Source organism: Tamandua tetradactyla, chromosome 5 (assembly GCF_023851605.1).
Source record: "Tamandua tetradactyla isolate mTamTet1 chromosome 5, mTamTet1.pri, whole genome shotgun sequence".
Classification (NCBI taxonomy): Eukaryota; Metazoa; Chordata; class Mammalia; order Pilosa; family Myrmecophagidae; genus Tamandua; species Tamandua tetradactyla.
The window spans coordinates 131,842,867-131,864,611 of NC_135331.1; the positions used below are offsets into that span (position 1 = coordinate 131,842,867).

Here is a 21,745-nt window from a genome sequence, read left to right on the forward strand (position 1 = left end):
GTATGTATGAATTTTTTTCTGTTTTCTTTTTCTGAATAGATGCAAATGTTCCAATAAATAATCATGATGAATATGCAACTATGTGATGATATTGTGAATTACTGATTATAGATATAGAACGGAATGATAAAAAGTTAAGAATGTTTGGTGTTTATTGGTATTTAAAAAAAAATAACTGGAGGCTAAAAGAAGTATCAATTTAATGATTCAGCAATCATATTCGTTTGTTAAACCCTACCCTCTCTGTATAACTCCACCATCACCTTTGATCTTTCTATCCCACTCTTTAGGACTATTTGGGCTGTGGCCATTCTAACTTTTTCATGTTGGAAGGGTCTGTCAATCATATGGGATAGGAAGATGGAACTAGCTAATGTTCTGGAGAGATTGGGCCTTCTAGGTTTCAGGACTTACCTGGTCCAGGGACCTATCTGGATGTTGTAGGTTTTTGGAAAGTTACCCTAGCACATCGAACCTTTCTAGATTCTTATATATTGCCCTAGGTGTTCTTTAGGATTGGCTGTAATGGTTTTGGTTTGGATTTGGCAAGTTCTGGTAGGTAGCAATGTCTAATTGAAGCTTGCCTAAGAGTAGCCTCCAGAGTAGGCTCTCAACTCTATTTGAACTCTCTCAGCCACTGGTACTATATTAATTACACTTCTTTTCCTCCTTTTGGTCAGGATGGAATTGTTGATCCCATAGTGCCAGGGCTGGAGTCATCCCTGGGAATCATCTCTCATACCTCCAAGGAGAGTTTTACCCCTGAATGTCATGTTCTATGTAGGGGAGAAGGCAATGATTTCACTTACACAGTTGGGTTTAGACAGAGTGGGGCCACATCTGAGAAACAAAAGAGGTCCTCCAGAAGTAATTTAGGCATACCTATAGGTAAGCTAAACTGCTCTGCTACATATATAAGCTTCACAAGAGTAAGCCTCTGGATCAAGGCCTTGGCCTATTGATTTGGGTGTCCCTAATGTTTGACACAGTATCAGGGTTTTCCCTGGTGGTAAAGTTTAATAGTTCCTTATTTTTTCTCCCATCTCTCAAGGGACTGTGCCAATAGTTTTTGATTATCTGTTTAATATATTCTAGGATGTATCCAGACATTACATTAATCTATATGGGATTAAAGATCCTCATTCTGGGCCACGGTGGCTCAGCAGGTAAGAATGCTTGCCTGCCATGCCCGAGGACCTGGGTTCAATTCCCGGTGCCTGCCCATGTTAAAAAAAAAAAAAAAAAAAAAAAGACCCTCATTCTTATTCTGGGCTCCCTGTGTTTCAGTTGTTCAAGTGAGCTATCCAGACAGGCTGAGTTAGATTACCACTACATTATACGTTCTTTTAATCAGTTTTCTTTCTTTTCTTCAAATGTACCTTAGTGCCTCTAATTTTTTGCCTTTCTGAGGTTCTGGACCCGAGTAAGATTGCTTCTTGCTTCCTTTCCTTGCCCCACATACCCCCCTTGCCTTACTGTACCAACTAGGACATTCACTGCCTAGTTGAATAGACATTTTGATAGCTCATTGTAGGGGGATAGTTACGATATTTACTGAAGGATTTTGTGGGTATTCTTTTTTCAGATTAAGGAAGTTCCCTTATGTTACTAATTTGCTAAGAATTTTGTTTGTTTTGTGAACAGGTATTGTGAATTACATTCATGATTTTCAAATGTTAACTATTGCTTTCTGAAATAAGTCCCACTTAACTGTGATATTATTAACCTTTTTATAGATTGCTGAATTTAGTTTGCTGCTGTTTAATTTAGGTTTTTTTATTTGTCCACATAAGAGTGCTCAGTAATTTTCCTTTCTTAAATGTCATTGTCAGTTTTGGAAACAAGGTTATTCTGACTTCATAAAAATAAGCTGCATAATGTTCCTTTACTTTTTATTTTCTGGGGAAGTTTGGGAAAGATTGGTTCCCCAAATCTGTTTCTTAGAAGTTTGGAATAAATTACTGATAAAGCCTTTGTCCTGTTTTTTTTTTTTTTGAATGGTTTGTAATAATGAATTTAGTTTCTTTTATAGATATGGCAGTGTTCAAATTTTTTTCTTTTTTACATGGGCAAGCACCAGGAACCAAACCTGGGTCTTCAGCATGGCAGGCGAGAACTATATCTACTGAGCCACCATGGCTCACTCCAGATCTTTTTCTTTTTATGTCAGTTTCGAACTATTTCCTCTCGTAGTCCTTTAGGTTTTTGTTTTTTTCTGGTCTCTTAAAATCCGTTCCTATCCATTCATCAACTCATCTGCTGGTATCTCTTCTCAAGTTTTTTTTTTTTTTAATTGTATGGATTTCTAACTCCTCTTCCCCTTCCATTACTGTCATTTTAGTGGAAGGTGTGGAGGAAAAAAAAATGTGTTTGATTTGTGATATTTAACAGGGATCTCTCCTCTTAACCTTTTTCTTTCCTCTCCTTAATTTTTGAAATGGAGTATAGCAGATATAATTTCCCACTCTCATAACTATGATTGTCAAGCATGGCTGTGAATTAATAAGTGGTGGTATGCTTAAGGACTTTTGAGATTTTAAATATTTGTCCCTACCCTAAGTTGCCTCAAATATGTGCTTTTAAAAATTTGTTTGCTTTTTATAATTTATTTTTCTCCTCAGTTGTTGCCTCTATAAGGTTATTTTTCTGTCACTAACTCTAATTTATAGGTTCTAATCTGCTGTTGACTGGGAGATTTGTGATTAGATTTATTAGATTGTGTATACAGAACCCCAGTTCCTTTAGTAATTATAATTACAGTTAACTATTATAATGTTTCTTTGGGCTTTTGACTGCCTAGTGGCCTTTTTTGTTCACTTGCCTGACTCAGTTAGTTGCTGAATAAGGAATCTAATAAATTAGTAATAATTTTTTAGCTTATTACCATTTCCATCTTGGTAACATAACTATTACCTAATTGTCTTCTCCCCCACCCCTTATTAAACATAGGTTCACTTTACATTCAGTTTTTTTTTTAATTTTTAATTTTGTAAATGATTTTATATTTGGAGTGAAGCTTCAAAGATAGTACAGAATGTTCCTATATTTACTTCACTTAGCTTCCCCTAATATTACCATAGAACCATGATGCGTTTATCAAAACTAGGAAATTAACATCTATACAATATTATTACTTAAACTACAGTATTTCTGGATTTCACCATAATTCCCCTAATGTCTTTTCCTGATCCAGAGGCTAGTCCAATAGGCCACATTACTGTGTCTCCTTCATCTCCCTTGATTTGTGACAATTTCTTGATCTTTCCTTGTTTTTCATGACCTGGATATTTTTTAAAGAATACTGATCAGGTATTTTGTAGAGTGTCTTTCAGTTTGGCTTTTCTGATGTTTTCTGATTATTAGACAGGGCTTCTGGTTTTTGGAAAAGACGACAGAGCCAAAATGACATTTTTATCATTTATATTAGTGTCATAAAATGAGTAAGACTTACCACTGTTGATATTGACCTTCATCACTTGGCTGAGGTAGAGTTTATTTGTTAGATTTCTCCACTGTAAATTTATTGTTTTCCCTTTTCATAGTCTATTCTTTGGATGTAAATTACCAAGTCTAGCTCACACTCAAGGAAAGGAGAATTAAGCTTTATTTCTTAGCGGAGGGACTGTGTACGTATATTATTTGAAATTAATTCTGTAGTGAAGGTGTGTCCTTTCTCCTTATTTATTTACTTAGTCATGTGTAAAGCAGTATGGATTCATGGATATTTATTTTACTTTTGGATTATAATCCAAAATTACCTTTGGATTAATTACCAAAATAATCCCTTTGTAATTGATTTGTGCCACAGTGTTTCCAACTTTGTTTGACTGTTGGAAGTTCTGTCAGTTTGACTACTGTAGCCTTTTGGTATGCCCCATCTTTTTTTCTTTTTTTTTTCAAACACATACCTCCTTGCATTCTAACACTACCAGAAAGTAGTGCCCAGGTTCATCTTGTATTTTCCCTGCTTCAGTTCTAGAATTAGTCCTTTTCCTAGGAGCCCTGGCTCTTTTTATTGGAGAATGGTGTTTATAAATCAAGGTATGGTTGTAGGTGTGCTACTACTGAAGTGTCACTGCTTCTAGATCCCCTCAGAACCATGTATCTACACATAATCTGTTTTTGCCTCCATTATGTGTTTGAATGTGTCTTAAACCTTAGTTCATTCTGATATCTCTGAATCTAATCCAAACAACACCAGGATTCATTCTTTCCCTCTTGCTTATTTGTAATTTCTTTCTTTCTCTGAAACTTTGACTGTATTATCTACTGTTTATATGCTTATTTATTCAACCCTAGTATACAGGTAGTTTCAGATTTTTTCATGATGACTCATTTTCTACTTTCTGATGACATTTTTCAGTGTGAAGTCAAATTCTTTGAAACTTTTCTTTTGAGGGTTGCATTGAAATTTTTCTAGAGAAGGATTTATGTATGTCTCTGTTTTTCACTTTGGGGGGATATTTCAATTACAAATTTTCCTGGTTCATGTAGATTGTGAAAATTTTTGCCTCAACCTTAAAATTGTGGACTTATGATTAGGAGTTCCCTAACCATAGGGTGATATATATTTCTTGTTTTTAATTCAACCCAAAGCACAGAGCAAGGACAAGTCACTGTAATTGTCCCCACAGTCTCTTTCTTGAGTAACTTTTTTTCTTAGCTCAGCCAGTTGGAGTGTTCCCCTTCAGGGCTTCTGGTCTTCCGTCTGACCTCTAATCTTGCTGAGGCCCTAACCTTGAACTTGTTAAAACCAAGACTCTTAGCCATGAGATTTTTGCTATATGGCTATAAGATAAATGTAGCTTCAGAACTTCATTATTTCTCTCAGTTCCTGATTTCTAGCTGTTCATGGCATCATAGGATTTCATCCGTATACTTATAATTTTTTTTTAATTGAACGTATGTGGTGCTCCATTCTGGAGAATTTTTCTGGTCATAAAATTTGCGATATTGCAAACACAGAAAACCTCTTTTTCCTCTGATAAGAGGCGGAAATAGCTGGCTGAGTTAAGGAAAAGGCTAGTGTTCTAAATAGTTTCATGAATAAAGCAAGGAAGCTAACAGATGCTAAATAAGAGCTGATTTCTAGAATCAGTAATAAAAGTTTGAGATTTAGAGATGGTATATATATCATACATACATGTATGCACCTGTCCCCATTTTTGTTATCATATCTTACTAATTTTAACTTTCTGTAGCAAACACATACATGAATGACTGTAAACTAGGAGGAAAAAATTTTTAATGTTTTTTTTTCTCTTTAGAGGAATTAGGATATTGACCAGTAATAGTCAGAAGGCAAGCAAATTGGAAGAAAATGCAGAATAAGCCAAGAGCCTGGGAAATGCTCAAATTGATTTTATATTGATTAGCTGTATTAATGCATACTTATCTCAGTTTGTTTTTATTTCAGCTTTGGCTAGATCAGAGTCTAAGAGAGATGGAGGTTTTAAAAATAATTGGAGCTTTGATCATGGAGAAGAAAGTGAAGGAGATACAGATAAAGAGTAAGGATTTTTTTTTCCTCAGATATTTTGTAATACTGAAAGTTTTTATTAGAAAAAAACTATTTGTATCCCATGGAACTATTTTAAAGAGTATGGTATTCTCTACTTAAGAAAACAGTTAACTCTTTTATAATTGTATTAAGGAGAGTAAAAGCAATTCTTTGGTAAACAACTTTGCTGTTTTATTTCTCCATCTTTTGAAATGTATAAATATGTGCATGTGATACATGTGTATGATTAAAACTGGCCATGCTACAGATTCCAAATTAAAAGGAAATTCTTTTTTTTTTGAAGATAAAAGATGGCATTCTCTTCAGGCAACTTGAAAAGCTATCATTTATCATGACTAAATGAACCCAGATTAAGAGCTTTATTTTGTACAAAAGTTTAAGTCCTAGGGTATCTTTCTTCCCTATTTCTGACTCTTCCCACTTCCAATCCATTTAGAACAGATTTCTACCAGAGAAAGCAAAAACACTATAAATGATAAACATGGTTTTTTGCCCAGGCAGAAATTAAGTAAAGTGCTCATTACATTTTGTTAATGTACTTGAAATGACTGCTGTGTAAAAATTTTAAGTGGTAGTTTTAATAGAACTTTTGTATATTGAGATTTGTATTACAAACTCAACATTTTCTGTTAGTTTCTTTATTTTTTGATCCGGATTTCTTCGGGTCAAAGAACCAACAAATCCAGAGACACAGATATACAAACAAAATTCTACGAAAACTTATAAACATTTTTTTTTTAGAAATTGTCACACAGAAGTCATTTTATTGGCTAAATATTGTATATGCTTCACTTGTCTAGGCAACACCTCCATTCGTTATTACCACTTCATGTGCCTTCATCTATGAGATAAAACCTTAAGTCAAATTACATTTGAAGGACAGCTTTGGACTGATAAGTTTCTCATTTAAAGCCAGTATTTGATGGCTTTCTTTCATTTCTATTTTTTTTCCTGATTATTTTTAATTTAAAATATTTTTTTTTGTACAGACATTTCCTATATGTAGTTTTGACATTAAATCTGAGGTTAAGCTAAGTAGAAAGAATACCTATCACCTTTTAAACTTTTTGTAAAAGTTGGAGAGAATTTTTCAAATTAAAAAGTTGGGATGTTTAGTAAACAGTAATGAAACAAAACATTGTATAATTTTATTATAAATAACTGGAATTTCACTATCAATAGCTAGCAGAGTAGTCTTCAGAAAGGTGTAGTTGACTTTCTTTGCTGAAAGATTTGATATACTTATATAAAAATTCTCTTTTTAGGTGCTAGCTGTCCTGTATGTTTTACTTATGGATTTTCCAGTTCATAAGTGATTCATCATTATAAGTGGGTCCTCAGAGGCTCCAGCTTTTTGAACATGTTGAAATTACCATTGAGTTCTTAATACATATATATTAGTCTGATCTTTCAGAATCTCAGTGATTATCAATGAAGGGCTGATATTTCCAAGAATGGTGGAGGTATAACTATTTTACTGTGGTAGCATCACCAGAATTACTTCCTTTCATGAGTAGTTTGTTTATTTTCCATTTTGTTTGTTTGTCTGTCTACCATAATTGCCAATCTAAGAAACAAGGGAAAAATTAGTGGGCAAAATCCATAGTTAAAAAACAAAAAGTATGTGTTCATTTAAGGCAGGGGTCAGCAAACTATGGTCCATAGGCCAAATCCAGCCCACCACCTTTTTTTGTTAACGTTTTCTTGGAACACAGCCCACTTATTGTCTATGCCTGCTTTCACACTGCTGTAGCATAGTTGAATAGTTACTAGAGACCAGTGTGGTTTATAAAGCTTAGAGTATTTACCATCTGTCCTTGTACAGGAAAAGTTTGCTAATCCCTGTATTAGGTGATCTTAGAGGAGAAAACTTTTATGTATTTAATGTATGGGTAATAATTGTTAATTAAGTTTTTTCCCTTTATTTTCTGTGTAGTGGGGCAAATCTACTCAGTGTAGATGAAGATGAGGATTCCGAACCCTCAAAAGGAAAAAAGGCAAGTGTTTGTTTTTGTTTGGTGATTATTGTTGTTCAGATTATGTTCTAAAAACTATGACCCTCATAGGAAAACATTTAACATATTTGTAATTATAAGCACCAACCACCCACTTTCCCACCCTAGAGACAGCTTATGTTCCCAGTTTCTTGTTTATACCTCCTAGAGATGTTTTATGCATTAAAAGAAAATAAAATTCTCATTCAACTACCTTATACGGTGGATAGCATGTTGTCCGGCGCCGTCTCGCTCAGCTTCTGGTCCCCGGCCGGCGGAGGGAACAGGAGGGAGAGAGAGACAGACGCAGACAAACCGACTCAAGTGACAGACACGGGTTCGAGACACGCTGCAGTTGTGAGCACAGACCTTTACTGGAGCTAAGCTTGCAAGCTCTGTTACAAATTCCGCGCGGGACAGAATACCCCGCAGGGGAACAACCTCTATGCGGCCGTCAGGTACGGCTCCCTATGGGTCGTCTCCCCCCACCCTGTCCGGGTAACCTCTTATATACTGTGCCCAAACCCAATAGGTTAGTGCCACGTATACAGAGGTGATTGGAAGATAGGGTTGGTGGGCGCGTGCGTCATACGCGGAAACAGGATGCGGGCGCCATCTTGACTCACTCGATGGGCGGGGGGGAACTCTAGAGCAGGCCGCAGCGTGTCCACTAGGCCAGACCCGGGAGGCGGCTCTCCACATCTCCCCTTTTTTTATTTATTTTGACCCAGTGTCTCCATTGATGAGTGTGCTCCCGTGGGCCTGAGTGGCCCACTACATGTTTTGGTGCTTTGGGGAGTCTGGACTAGGCTTGCTAGGCACCAACCAGAATGCCACCTCATATAGAGACCGGAGAGCCCGTGAGCTGGAAACCACGTGACTCTCCCTGCAGTGCTTCGCCTCGCAACTGGGTTATGAGGGGGGGCAGGAGAGCGGCAACCAGAATCGAGAGTGTCGCTAGGTGTCTCTGTGCAATGGCTGGAGTCTAGTCTGGCCAGGACTGCGACTTCGCCTAAGAGATCAGCCTACGACCAAAATTATGACTGCTGGTGCCGCCTTTTATACCCGGGACACAGCCATGGGCCTTGCAGCGGGTCTTGCTTTCGAGCGTCCCGCCCTGAGTGGCCGGGATGGGTCATACGGTGAAATGGGGGACTGGGCAGCAGGGCGGTCGTTGTCAGGAGCACCAGGGGCGAGTGACATAGCCAACATGGTAGTAACACGCAATTGCTGCTGTGCCTGGAACAAGCGTTCTAACAAGCATTTAACAGTGACTAATCCCACTAATAGTCCCACCGCTACGAGAATCCAAGTAGTCAAATTGGGCCAAGAGAACCAAGAGGTGACTCGGTTCCACAGACTTTGTACAGTCTCGCCCAGTTTGGAAAGGTCGAAGGCAACGGGGGTTAACTTGATCTTCCTAAGCACTTTAAGGTCTGATTCCACCTGTTGGGAGAGCGGGGGGTATTAAAACTGGTCCCCCCTTCTAAACAGTCGAAGGGTGACCGGCGTTTTCGTTGCCATCTCGTCAGTCGCCACCGTCATCAGCAGAGTTGGAGGCCTGATCTGATGGTTCAGGTTGAAGGCTTGTTGGTTTTTTGGGCAACAGCTCCGTGGCCTCCTCGGGCGATGTCACGGTTCTCACCAGTCTTTCCGGAACCCACACTGGTTGACGTCCTGGCTCCTGGGGAAAAACACAAACAGAGCCTCTGGCCCAGCTGAGCACGGGGTCAGGGCCTTGCCACTGTCCCGACAGGACATCCTTCCATCGGACTAGACCTCTATGTGGAGGACTCGGAGTGGTGTGTTGAAGGGCAGGTGTCATTCCCTGTGAATTTTCATTTAAAAAATTGTACGTAAACAAGGCTATAGACAGTTGAGCCTTTGGGGACAGGCCGTGACCTATTCCCCCTTTCTGTTTCTTTAGTAAGTCTTTGAGAGACCTGTGAGCTCTCTCAATGACTCCTTGTCCTTGAGGGTTGTAAGGGATGCCATGTTTTAATTGTACTTCCATATTATCACAAAATTTTTGGAAGGTTCTACTGGTGTAAGCAGGTCCATTATCTGTCTTTAATATTTTTGGCTTACCCCACGCTGCCCAAGCGGCAAGGCAGTGTGCAATGACTTGGTGGACTTTTTCTCCTGTCTCAGCAGAGGCAAATAATATATGAGAACATGTGTCTACTGACACATGCAGGTATTTAATTTTACCATACTCTGAATAATGAGTGATATCCATTTGCCAAATGTCTCCTGGGATGAGGCCCTTAGGGTTAACTCCAACCGAAGGGACTGCTCTTTGTTCTGCACAATCCCTGCAGGCTCGGACTATATCTCTAGCCGCTGCACGCGGAATACTAAACCGCTTAGCTAGGGTACCTGCATTGATATGAAATTTGGCATGGAACTCTCGGGCTTGCTGATATGGTGTCAGCGCGGGGAAGACGTGTGGCTGTCGAGTGGCCACATCTACTATGTGATTTCCTTGTGTCATGGGACCAGGCAGGCCTGTATGGGCCCTAATATGAGTTGTGTAAAAGGGATGTTGTCTAGCACGTATTGTCTCTTGAAGCTCGAGAAAGAATGTGCTCACTGTGGAGGAACATTTTATAATGCCCACAGTTTCTAAAATTTGTAGAGAATTTACGACATAAATGGAATCAGAGATAATATTCAGGGGGCCAGGAAACTCTTTCAGGACTGTAATCAATTAGTTGTAACTTCCACTGCACTCGGACCAGCCTGCAGGGGGCTCCGGATCTCGCAATGGAGGGCAGACGGAATTACCTGATGCTGCCACTCGAGGGAGCCCTTGCCTACCATCCACCGGAAGGCGCCGCGTCTCTAGGGGCGCAGCAGTAGGCGCGGGCGGGGCGGAGGGCAGCGGGGGCGAGACCGGGAGCCCCCCCAGATCGATCAGCAGAGGTGCGCCTGCACTCTCGGCCTCGTCACCATCTGACTCTGAGTCAGAGTCGTCTGAACTAGCGCCAGACTCTGGCGGCTTACAAGTGGGCGGCTCACTTTCACAGGAGCCGTCCGCTAAAAGGGTCTTTAAGGGAGCTAACAAAGGTGAACTTCCGGACTGCCCCATGTTTGCAGTCGGCACTGTACTTTAATCACTCGGAGAGCTCTTCCGAGTCCCCGGGGCTACCTGAAAGCCCGCGGGCCTTAACTCTCACGTAATAAGAAGTACTCACCTTCTCGCGGTGATCAGGCACGGGAAGTCCGCTGCGAGCTCAGGATGCACGTCCTTCTCAGTTCAAGAAGAGACAGTACGGCTCTCCTTGCAGAAGAGGTGTCGAGAGAGGAGGGTCCCCGTACGGGCCACCACTTGTCCGGCGCCGTCTCGCTCAGCTTCTGGTCCCCGGCCGGCGGAGGGAACAGGAGGGAGAGAGAGACAGACGCAGACAAACCGACTCAAGTGACAGACACGGGTTCGAGACACGCTGCAGTTGTGAGCACAGACCTTTACTGGAGCTAAGCTTGCAAGCTCTGTTACAAATTCCGCGCGGGACAGAATACCCCGCGGGGGAACAACCTCTATGCGGCCGTCAGGTACGGCTCCCTATGGGTCGTCTCCCCCCACCCTGTCCGGGTAACCTCTTATATACTGTGCCCAAACCCAATAGGTTAGTGCCACGTATACAGAGGTGATTGGAAGATAGGGTTGGTGGGCGCGTGCGTCATACGCGGAAACAGGATGCGGGCGCCATCTTGACTCACTCGATGGGCGGGGGGGAACTCTAGAGCAGGCCGCAGCGTGTCCACTAGGCCAGACCCGGGAGGCGGCTCTCCACAGCATGTAGTGCACATTTGTTTGGACCTTACTTTTTTCACTTGATACATCAGTAAGAGTCCATAGAAAGCACGCTCATTGGTTTTCTGTCAGTACATAGTATTCCATTGTATGATGTACAATTGTTAACTAAGACCAGGAATGGGTGGACATTTAAATGGGTTTTACAATCTTTTTTTCCTTCCTAAAATACTGTTGAGTGAGTTAGCCTTCTACGTAGGTTATTTTGCACACATGTAAACCTATTTGTAGGATGAATTCCTGGAAGTATAGCTGTTGTATCAGGACAGGTAGATTTCTCATTTTGTTATCTGTGGTTTATATTTTTATCGGCAATATAAGAGTGCCTGTTTCCCCATACTTTTGTTACAGTTTATCAACTTTTTAGTCTAAGTGAATTTGATTGCCTTTTTGTATGTGTAAGTCATTTCTAGTCCTATTCTGCTAATTGTCAGTATCTATTTTAATTTCCTAGGCTACCAAAGGCAGATACCCATAAAATGGCTTGGCTTTTAACAGTGGAAATGTATTAGCTTACAGTTTTGAGACTGAGAAAAATCTCTCTCTCTCTCTGTCTCAACTGAAGGTTGAGAGGTCCTACTTACAGTGGGTCCATACCCACAGTAATGAATTAAATTTAAGAACATCCCTTTCTGGGCATGTTCGTTCTACCGCTTCAATACACCACATAAAGCTTCAATCTACCATAGTTTCCTTTGCCCGTTTTCCTATTTTGTCTTGATTATTTCTTAACAATTAATAGAAATTTTTTATATTGAGTCAAGACATTTTTTTTCACATTTTGACATTTCCAGTCTAGATGCATCATGTAATGATGGCATGGCGTGGTCTAATTGTAAGACTTTCTCTTTTTTTTTGCACAGCAGTACATCCAGTAATGGTACATCTTTTAATGGTTTCTTAGTTTTAATGAAATACAGTATTATGTAGAAATTATCCCTTTGCTGTGATATTAATTGCTAATGTATTAGTTTTTTTCTTCAGTCTTTGTCTTTATGGTGGTTATTGTCTTAGAGAATATGCTTTCTTACATTATTGAATATATCATTTTTCTTTTATGGCTTTTGGGTTTAATGTCTTTGTTCCTAATGATGTTAACTTCCTTCCTTTATTTTTTTGTTCTGTCAGATGCGTAAAGTATCTTTGCCGTAGCAATACCCATTTAACCAATAAAATATTAAATTTTTTTATTGTTATTCTGTTTGCTTGCTTACTTGTTTGTTTTTTGGCAGCATGCTAGTTATATCCCTTTAGGAATATATGTTTAAATTACTGTATTTTAAAGTCACGAAAATTACTTATTCCTGGTTGGTAATGCTACCAACTGGATGAAGAGTTAGATTTTGTGTTTTTGTTTTTTATTTTTAAGAATTGATTTTATTTAATTTATTTAATAATTTTGTAGGATATTTACATGGTTCCAAAGTCAAATCTACAAAAACAGTCATATTCCTAGAAGTCTAGTTTCTGTTCTATCCCATTCTCCCCCCCTCCCTCTTCTTCCTCCTTAAGTACCTGGTTTTTAAAATTATGATTTTGCTTTCTGTTATTTGTTTTGAAATATAAGCGTATCACATCCTTCTTAGAGAAATTATCCACACTGTTTTGCACCTTGATTTTTTAAATTTATCCTGTATCCTGGCTTTACAGCAATAAATTTAGAAATCTTTTATCATCTTTTCTGTTGCTACATAGGGTCTCCATTGGACAGATGTACTATAGATATTCAAGTTTTTTTTCTAGTCTTTTGTTATTACAAATACAGTTTTAACAAAGCCTTGTACAAATATGTTTGCAGTATGTTTGCTATATATTCTAGGTTCCTAGAATTGTAATTACTATTTCAGAGTGTAAATTTACATGTAATTTTGTTTGTTGTTGCGCATTCCCCATTCATAGGCATTAGCATTTGGCATTCCCACTGGTAAAGTATTAGAGTTTCTATTTCCCTATTATTTTGCAGAATATGTATCCAAAATTGAATTTTTGTCAGTATGATGCAGCATCTTCTTTAGCACATATTTCCTTTTCTTATGGTTTAATAATATTTGGGAGGCTTTTAAATGTACTTTCTTTTCCCTATCTTTCTGAATTTTCCCCCACAATATCTTCATTTTGTTATAATTTAAAACTGTATACCCTTAGTACTGAAGTGATAGCTCTGCCTCCCCTTCTTTCAGCTCTCCCATTGAAATGATAATGATAACACTGTCTCCTTTTCTGCTTTGAACTTGCTATTCAAAATTACCTCATCTCCCCTTGCTAAAATCCTTAAAAATCTTGAACCCATAAACTCTGGGAGACAAATTTTGGGCCACTAGGCCATCTGCTGTCCAACTACACGCCTAGTAATAAACTCTTTCTCTCTTTGAAAAAAAAAATGTATAGAACTTGAAGCTTTTCTTTCATACCCACAGTTTCTGTCAATACTACATAAAAGCATTAAAAGTTTTTTTATCATTGTGTTTTTATTTGCTTTTATTTTAATATCTGCATTCTCTAAAATGCTGCCTTCTAGGTTTTCTTTAAGTAGAAAATAAAGAACTTTGTTGGGAAAAATTAAAGGTATAACTTCTGTAGGCCTTTTTTTAATAAGCAAATGCGTTATACATGTTTAAGGATATAAATATTAATATTTTAAATAAAATTCATATGAAATCTTAATCTATCCAGTGATTCTAAAGATAATTCTGATTTGATATTTATTAGCATTGATTTTTTAAAATGCCATCTCTTTTAATTGCTCTTATCGTGTCTTACTGTAACAAAAAAATATGCAGTCATTGAAATCTAACATTTAAAAAAATTCTTAAAGGTATCTAAAAGGTTTTAAGTATAAACTTTTAAAACTGAGTTGAGTTGTTATAGTTATTAATAAACAATTTATCTGAAAAATACAGATTTTTATCATTATTAAGCCTATTATGCAGAATAACAATGGGAGTATATTTCTTAAAATGAATAGGGCTGATTATTTCCTTTTGTTTTGGTGTAGCTCATGTTATCTATGAGTGAGTATTATTTATTGCTAGGATGAAACTTTCAAAAACAGTTTTTTGTTGGTTGGATGGTTGGTTTTATCCTACTACATTTTTTTTTTAGTTAGAAAAGTTGTAAGTATACAGAAAATTGTAGAGAAAGCACACATTCTCCTCTACCTCCTCACCCCCACAGTTTTTCTTATGAACACTTTGTATTAGCTGTATACCTTTGTTATAAATAATGAAGCAATATTATATATAGTAAGTAGTTTACATTAGGGTTCACAGTTTTGTTGTACAGTTCTCTGGATTTTAAAAATAATTACTCTGGTAGTATACACAAACTAAAATTTTCTCTTGTAACCACATTTAAATATACAATTCATTGGTACATTCACAATGTTGTGCTACTACCATGCACGTCCATTACCAAAACTTTTCCATCACACCAAACAGAAACTGCACAAATTAAGCATTAATTCCCTATTCCCTTCCCCTTACTTCACCCCTGGTAACCTGTGTTCTAGTTTCTAACTCTCTTAATTTTTTTAAAAAACACTTTTTTAGATGTGAGTGCTAAGAAATCTTGGTTATATAATGAATAGGTGGAAGTAGAATTTTTCTGTAGAAAAATTCATTTTTTAATTTTTAAATTAAATGCCAAAAAGTACTTCAAAACTAGCATTTAAAAATTGATTTGTAATACAGTCATTAGAATAATTGCCTTTCTGAATTTTTGGGTTATATACTAAAAAGTCCTTATTAAGTCTTAACAAGTGGCAAATTAATTTCAAGAATGTATAAAAATGGAGATTGAGGAGTTAGAAGTCAATTCCTTTAAAACTATCCATGTCCGTTTATCCTTTGGAAACTCTTCTTGTATTCCACTTGTTAATAGCCACTTGTTAAGACTTTTAAGTTCCTTTAAAAAAAAGAACCAGATACTCAAAAATAACTGGAAAAAACAAAAGCTTGTTAATTTCAGTATGCCTTTACCAGTACAGTGTTTTCAGTAGAATGTTTTGTTTCATGCTTTACATGTATTTTCTTTAAAACGTTGGAGCTACACATTTAGCTGATTTAGTTTTTGCAAAGTGTCATATAGCTTATTTGATAAAGTCAGTTCATGTACTCAACACTGTTAAATTAGATTTATTTTTATTGGGAAAAGTCTGTTTTCATTTCAAATATACAACTCTTTCACTTCAGAATTCTAAGATAGATAGAAAACATGGCCTTGGTTTTGGCCTGAGTTTGTTGTAAGACACAAAGGGTTCTGCTTTTGTTTTTAAATAGATAGATGATGGAGAGAGAAATAGATAACTGAGTTTGTTATTTTTAAGGCAGAGAAGGGTTCTGCCTTTTTAAAAATAAATAGATAAATAAGTACTGGTTTCATTTTCTACTAAGAGCGGTGCCTTTCTTGATAATACTGAGGTAAAATACAAGAAAATCTTACTTTGGCCTAAAACACCCAATTTCTAACCCATCATCTCCTATAGCAGGAATTTCTATAGGACATGATTAGATATAGTATGTGCCCAAAGAAATGTCTAGATACCAGTATTTCAAATTGTTGTTTACAGGTATTTTTACGACCCTAATACAATAGGTGAGTTATGTTTTTCTTTTGTAAGGTGGAAAAAGGACTACTGTTTTGAAAAGAGGGGTGAGAAAGGAAATCTTGTATAATGCTTTTTCTACAGATGGGTTTTCAAACAAATTAATTTTAGAAAAGTGTAAAAATGGAGATTGAAGATTTAGAAATTAGTTCCTTTGAAACTGTCCATGTCCATCCAAGACTTTAGAAAGTCTTCATGTATCCCAGGAATTTACATATCCATGGATTTTGATTGGCTTGTTGCTAATGTGTAGGTCCATATGGATCATTGGTTTAAACTAATATAGACCTTTTTCTTTTGAAAATGATCACAGAATTAGGAGAAACCCTTTATTTTGGTTCAAAATATAAGTCATTGAATGATTACTATATATTACCCATTTAATGAATTCTTTTAGATTATCTCATTATCTGAAATTCTTAGGTGCTAAACTCCCTTAATTTGTTCTTTATTGATTATGTAAGGAAATTTCAAATGGAAGATAGCAACATACTAGTAATTTTTACATTTAACATTCCCATTGAAATCTTCATTTGTGCAACAGATATATATTGAGCATAATGTTCTAAATACTGGAGAGTAGAACAGATAAGTTTTTTGTTCCTATGGAGCTTAAATTCTAGTAACTAGTTTTGCTCATTAATGAAATTTAATGATTAATTTAGTAACAGAAGGTTTGGCAAACTAGGTCTCATGGACCAAATCCAGCCTGCAACCTCTTTTGTGTGGCCCATGAGCTAGAAAGTTCTCTACATTTTTTAAATGTTTGGTAAAAAAAGATGACAAAAGAATAACTACTTCATGACTTGTGGAAATTGTATGAAATCCAAATTGTGGTCCATAAATAAAGTTTTATTGGAAAACACCACGTTCATTTGTTTATGTATTGTCAGTGGCTGCTTTTATGGTACAACAGATTTTGAATATTTGAATAGAGTTGAATAATTAAAACAGACATTGTTTGGACCACAAAGCCTAAAACTACCTATCTTTTTATAGAAAATATTTGCCAATCCTTGTTACAGTGTATTAACATTTTTGTACTGTGTAAAATATGTTCTTTAGATTAATAAACAGTTGAGAGAAACTTTTTTATTAGATAGTATATTACAGTTAATGAGACAGAATATCAAGTATGAAACTTTGTATTTCATCCATAAATAGTAACAGTGCTATTATTAAATGTAAAATTACTAAACCTTTATAAACTGGTTTTCTTTTGTACATAAGGACATGTTGCAGATTTAACATCAGTGAGGCCTGCATTTATAGTTGTTTTTCTAGTCATATGACGTGATGTGCTTGCCCATTCATTCGTTCATCCTATTTTGATGCTATATTTTTATTAGCTGGAAAACTGTAGCCTAGAGTGCTAAAGAAGACAAAAAAAGGGAAAACCAAGGTTTTCAGGTACCTCCCAATTGAATATATGTCATCTTGACATAGTAACAATAGCACTAGGGTCTGTGAGATAATCAGTCATAAATGGCTCAGTTTTTGCCTATTTATACCTTATTTCCCTCAAATAATTTGATGTAGATGTCTAAAGAGCACAAACAAAAAGATGGAAAATAAGAACTAATGATTAGGAAGGAGAAGTAGATGTGCCAGGCATTTAAAATAATTTGTTGTATTTTAATTTTAACATTTATCTCTTTTAAATTTTCTGGAAGCTGGAATTTTGTCCTCTATCTTTCTAATTATATAATAAGAGAATAATGTATATAAATTTACATGCTATGATTCTCCTATGGAGTGATTTTTTTTTCTTCTTAGAGCTAGATTTCTAAATATAGCAGATTGTAGGAAACATTTTCTAAGGGAATTTGACAGTACAGTAAATGGTGATTTTCATGAGATGCATAATCATGTGACAAAGCAAGAACTGTTTATCTAATTGCTAACTGAAGTGTATATCACTTTTGATACTATCTCTGGGCAGCAGAATTGGGAAATTTAAGAATACAGCTTACATATTTAATCATTTTACTTTGAGAATAGACTTTGGGTAGTCTATAGCTGTGCCCAAATGCTTTCTCAAAAAGAACTTTTGAATATATGTAAGTACTTAATCAGAAGCATAGTTGAATAAACAGTTATTTACCTACAGACTGGTTGAGATAGTTTTGGTTTAAATAGTTTTCAGAGAAAGGATTAATTTTTCACATTAGCATAAAGGATTTAAAAAATTTTTTAATAATATATATTCAATACCATGTAATTATACAAAATGTACAATCAGTGGTTCACACTATCATCATATAATTGTGTATTTATCATCACAATCAACTTTTTTTTCTTTTTTGTGAAAAATAACATATATACAAAAAAGCAATAAATTTCAAGCATACCACAACAATTAGTTATAGGACAGATTTCAGTTTGGTATGGATTACAATTTCACAATTTTAGGTTTTTACTTCAAGCTGTTCTAAGATACTAGAGACTAAAGGAAATATCAATGTAATGATTTAGCAATCATATTAATTTGTTTAACCCTGCCTTCTCTGTATAACTCCACCATCACCTTTGCTCTTTCTCCCACTTTTTAGGGGTATTTCAACTATGGCCATTTTAACTTTTTCATGTTGGAAAAGTTTCATGTTGGGCTGTCAATTATATGAGATCGTGGGATGGAACTAGTTGATATTCTGGAGAGGGTGGCTCTTTTGCATTTCAGGACTTAATCTGGTCCAGGGACCCATCTGGATGTTGTACGTTTCTAGAAAGCTACCCTAGCGCATGAACCTTTGTAGAACCTTATATAATGCCATAGATGTTCTTTAGGTTGACAGGAATAGTTTTGGTTGGAGTTTGGCGAACTATGATAGGTAGCAGTATCTAAATGAAGCTGGTGTAAGAGTGACCTCCAGAGTAACCTCTCAGCTCTATTTGAACTCTCAGCCACTGATACCTTATTTGTTACACTTCAACATAAAGTACAGTTCCTTTGCTTGGGGAAGATATCCTATAACCTCAAGATGTTGATTCTTTACTGGAATAGTATTGGTTTTATTATTATTATTATTTACCTCTTGTCAAGAATTAACATTTATATTTCTACAAACAGCCCTATAAAAATTCTTCATAATGTGCAGTATGGGATAGCATAGACTTTCGAGTCAGACTGGTCTTTGTTCTAATCCCGTCTTCTTGTTTTGACAAGTTACTTCACTTTTTTAAGCTCAGTGATATTTGAAATATAGGGATAGTTTTGTTGTAAAGTGTGAATGGTATTTGGTGAAAAGATTTTATTGAGGAGAGAGAAATTTGGTGGGAAATTTGATTGTGTTGATCCTGTCAGTAGTTTCAAGTAATTAAGTAATTGACCCAGTGTTTTAAATGAAGTTACCCTATCCCAATCCAAAGAACTATTAAAATTTATAAAATATGGAGATTAAATGAGATATTGTATATGAAGTATTGGTGTTACTTCCTATTCATAGTAAGCACTCAATAAATATTAGTTGTAATTATTTATATGTAGTGGAATGAAATGACATTATCAGTCGTTAATAATGGTAATTCTGCTTCCGGAATTCTTAACAGGTTATATGTCAGAACCACCTAGGGCAGTGGTTCTTAAAGTTTACTATATACCAAAATCACCTAAAGGGTTTGATGTAACACAGATTGCTGCACCCCATTCCGAGTTTCTGATTTAGGAGGTCTGGAGTGGGATCTGATAGTTTGCATTTTTAAAGTGTTCCCAGGTGATGCTGAATCTACTAGTTTAGGGACCACAGTTAAGAACTGTTGGCCTAGGGCACTTTCCAAAGTAATCTGTGTGACTGAGCCACAGTGACTGGTTAGGCCCAATTTTTCTCAGCTGAATGCAGCTTAATATAGACTATTTGGTCAAGCTGAAATAATTTATGGGATTTCTAATTGAAGATATCTGTGTTTCTAATTGAGAGGTAAGTAGTGCTACTGAATTCCTACCTGTTAGCACATTCTTAGGCTAGCAGTTTGTGCATGGTATCCCTCTTGCTACATATAATAATTCCATGATTACAGGGAAAGTTACCTGGCTAGAAAAAGACAACAGGTCCATTTGATTCCTACCTAAATCTTTATCTTTCCACAATACTTCTGTGTTTACTGTAAAAAAAAAAAAAAAAAAGTCCACCATATTCAGAAGTGGTGGTATTCACTTACTAAGGGAAGTAGAGTACAATAAACATCTTGATCCCCTGTCGATCTGTTCCTTTTATTGGTTGCTCTTTATGATCCTGGTTATTTTGAATTAAATGGAAAATGTTGTATATGAAAAGATTATAGAGATATTTTGAGGCCTAGAATAATATTACCTTCCTCTAGAGAAACGTGTGTTTTTGTCCAGTGACTAGGAGCATTGCCATTCCCAGGTCATCGTAATCCAGTGGTTCACAAAATATGAAACCACTGGATTACGTTTGTGACGGAACATAAAATTTCAGGCCTGCATCAGCCCTACTGAATCAGAATAAACTCTTTAGAGTGGGGCACAGCAATTTGTGTTTGAACAAATCATCCAGGTAATTCTCATATACCCTAAAATTTGAGAACTAACTGCCTTCATCTAACTGGGAATGGAGATCATTGGAAACTCAATTTCAGTCTATGTTGTTTTAGTTCTAATTTACTCTTATTCATAGTTTATAATTCTAATCCTGACTTTAGGTGTTTACTAGGTGCCCCCCCCCCCCCTTGTTTAATGGATCTTGAATTCCATTTTTTTTGTTCCCAGCTCTGTGAGTCTCTTGAAAGTTCAGCTCAGTTTCTCATCTTCATTTTCTGGAATCAGTAGGTGCCTCTGAGAAAAAGCATCCTCAAATCTGGGTTCAGCATTCTGGATTTCTTTTTTCTGAATTTAGCCTCATCATTTTTCACTCCCTTGATAGCACTTAAATACCTTAAAAATATTTTTTTATGGTAATATGTATTTTTTCCAGCTTTTCTAGTTGTTTTCAGAGAGTAAAAGGAAGGCAGAGCTGCAATACCATAGTCTGCTATTATCAGAAATGGGGGGACTCTGAAGTACATGGCTGTCGATGTAGAAAATAATGTAAACATGTAAAGACATGTTTCAAGATGGAGGAAGTAGTGAGCAGTGTATCAAAAATAGGTCTAGAGTTGTTATTCTTTTTAGAATTTGGGAATGTAGTTGTACCAGAAAACAAGGATGGTGTTTTTAAAAGCATGGCACAATATACTCTCTCCTCAGGAGGACTTTTTTGGTGAGAGTATTTGTTGATCTTACTGTGAGGTTTCTATACAGATAATTGGGGGGAAAGTAAAGTTACTTTATTATGATTAAATTTTCTTGTAAAAGAGTAAAAAACAAACTATTATTTCAAAATAAAATAAAGTAGATGAGAATGATTCTTAAATATTGTTTTGGTGAAATAATCACTAAGAACCCAACACAAGCACCTTTTTGTCTTAGAATCTGAAAGCAGTTTTTACATATCTTGTGCAATGAATGCAGCAGAGGTAGGTGTCTTAGTTAGCTAGGACTGTTAGGAGAAATACTATACAATGAGGTCGACCTAAACAGCATTTATTGTCTTGTGATTTTGAAGGCTGGAAATTCAAAATCAGGATGTTGGCAAAGCCAACTTCCAGAGTTGGTAGCATTCCAGTGATGGCAGGCTCCCGTCACCTAGCGATGACTTTGGTCTCCTCATTTGGCTTCTCTGATTATATCTGATTTTCCTCTCATTATAAAGCCTCCAGTAATGTGGATTTAAGACCCACCTTCATGCAATTTGGTCACACCTTAATTAACAATAACATCTTCAAAAGGTCCATTTTACAAATGAATTCAT

The 21,745-nt window shown here is 36.4% G+C and overlaps 1 protein-coding gene across 6 annotated transcripts in view; it reads left to right on the forward strand.

Moving 5' to 3' along the window:
* The window catches only part of SENP6 (SUMO specific peptidase 6), a 140,661-nt gene that overhangs the window by 11,590 nt on the left and 107,326 nt on the right, over positions 1-21,745 (forward strand). For 3 of the 6 annotated variants that reach the window (XM_077162262.1, XM_077162263.1, XM_077162265.1), the window contains exons 1-3: positions 33-1,166; positions 5,417-5,510; positions 7,458-7,518. In XM_077162262.1, the coding sequence (XP_077018377.1) occupies positions 1,097-1,166; positions 5,417-5,510; positions 7,458-7,518 (225 nt within the window). In that variant the 5' untranslated portion in view covers positions 33-1,096. Of the gene's footprint in view, positions 1-30; positions 1,167-5,416; positions 5,511-7,457; positions 7,519-21,745 lie in introns of those variants that run through there. The other 3 variants (XM_077162267.1, XM_077162264.1, XM_077162266.1) reach the window with 3 other exon arrangements.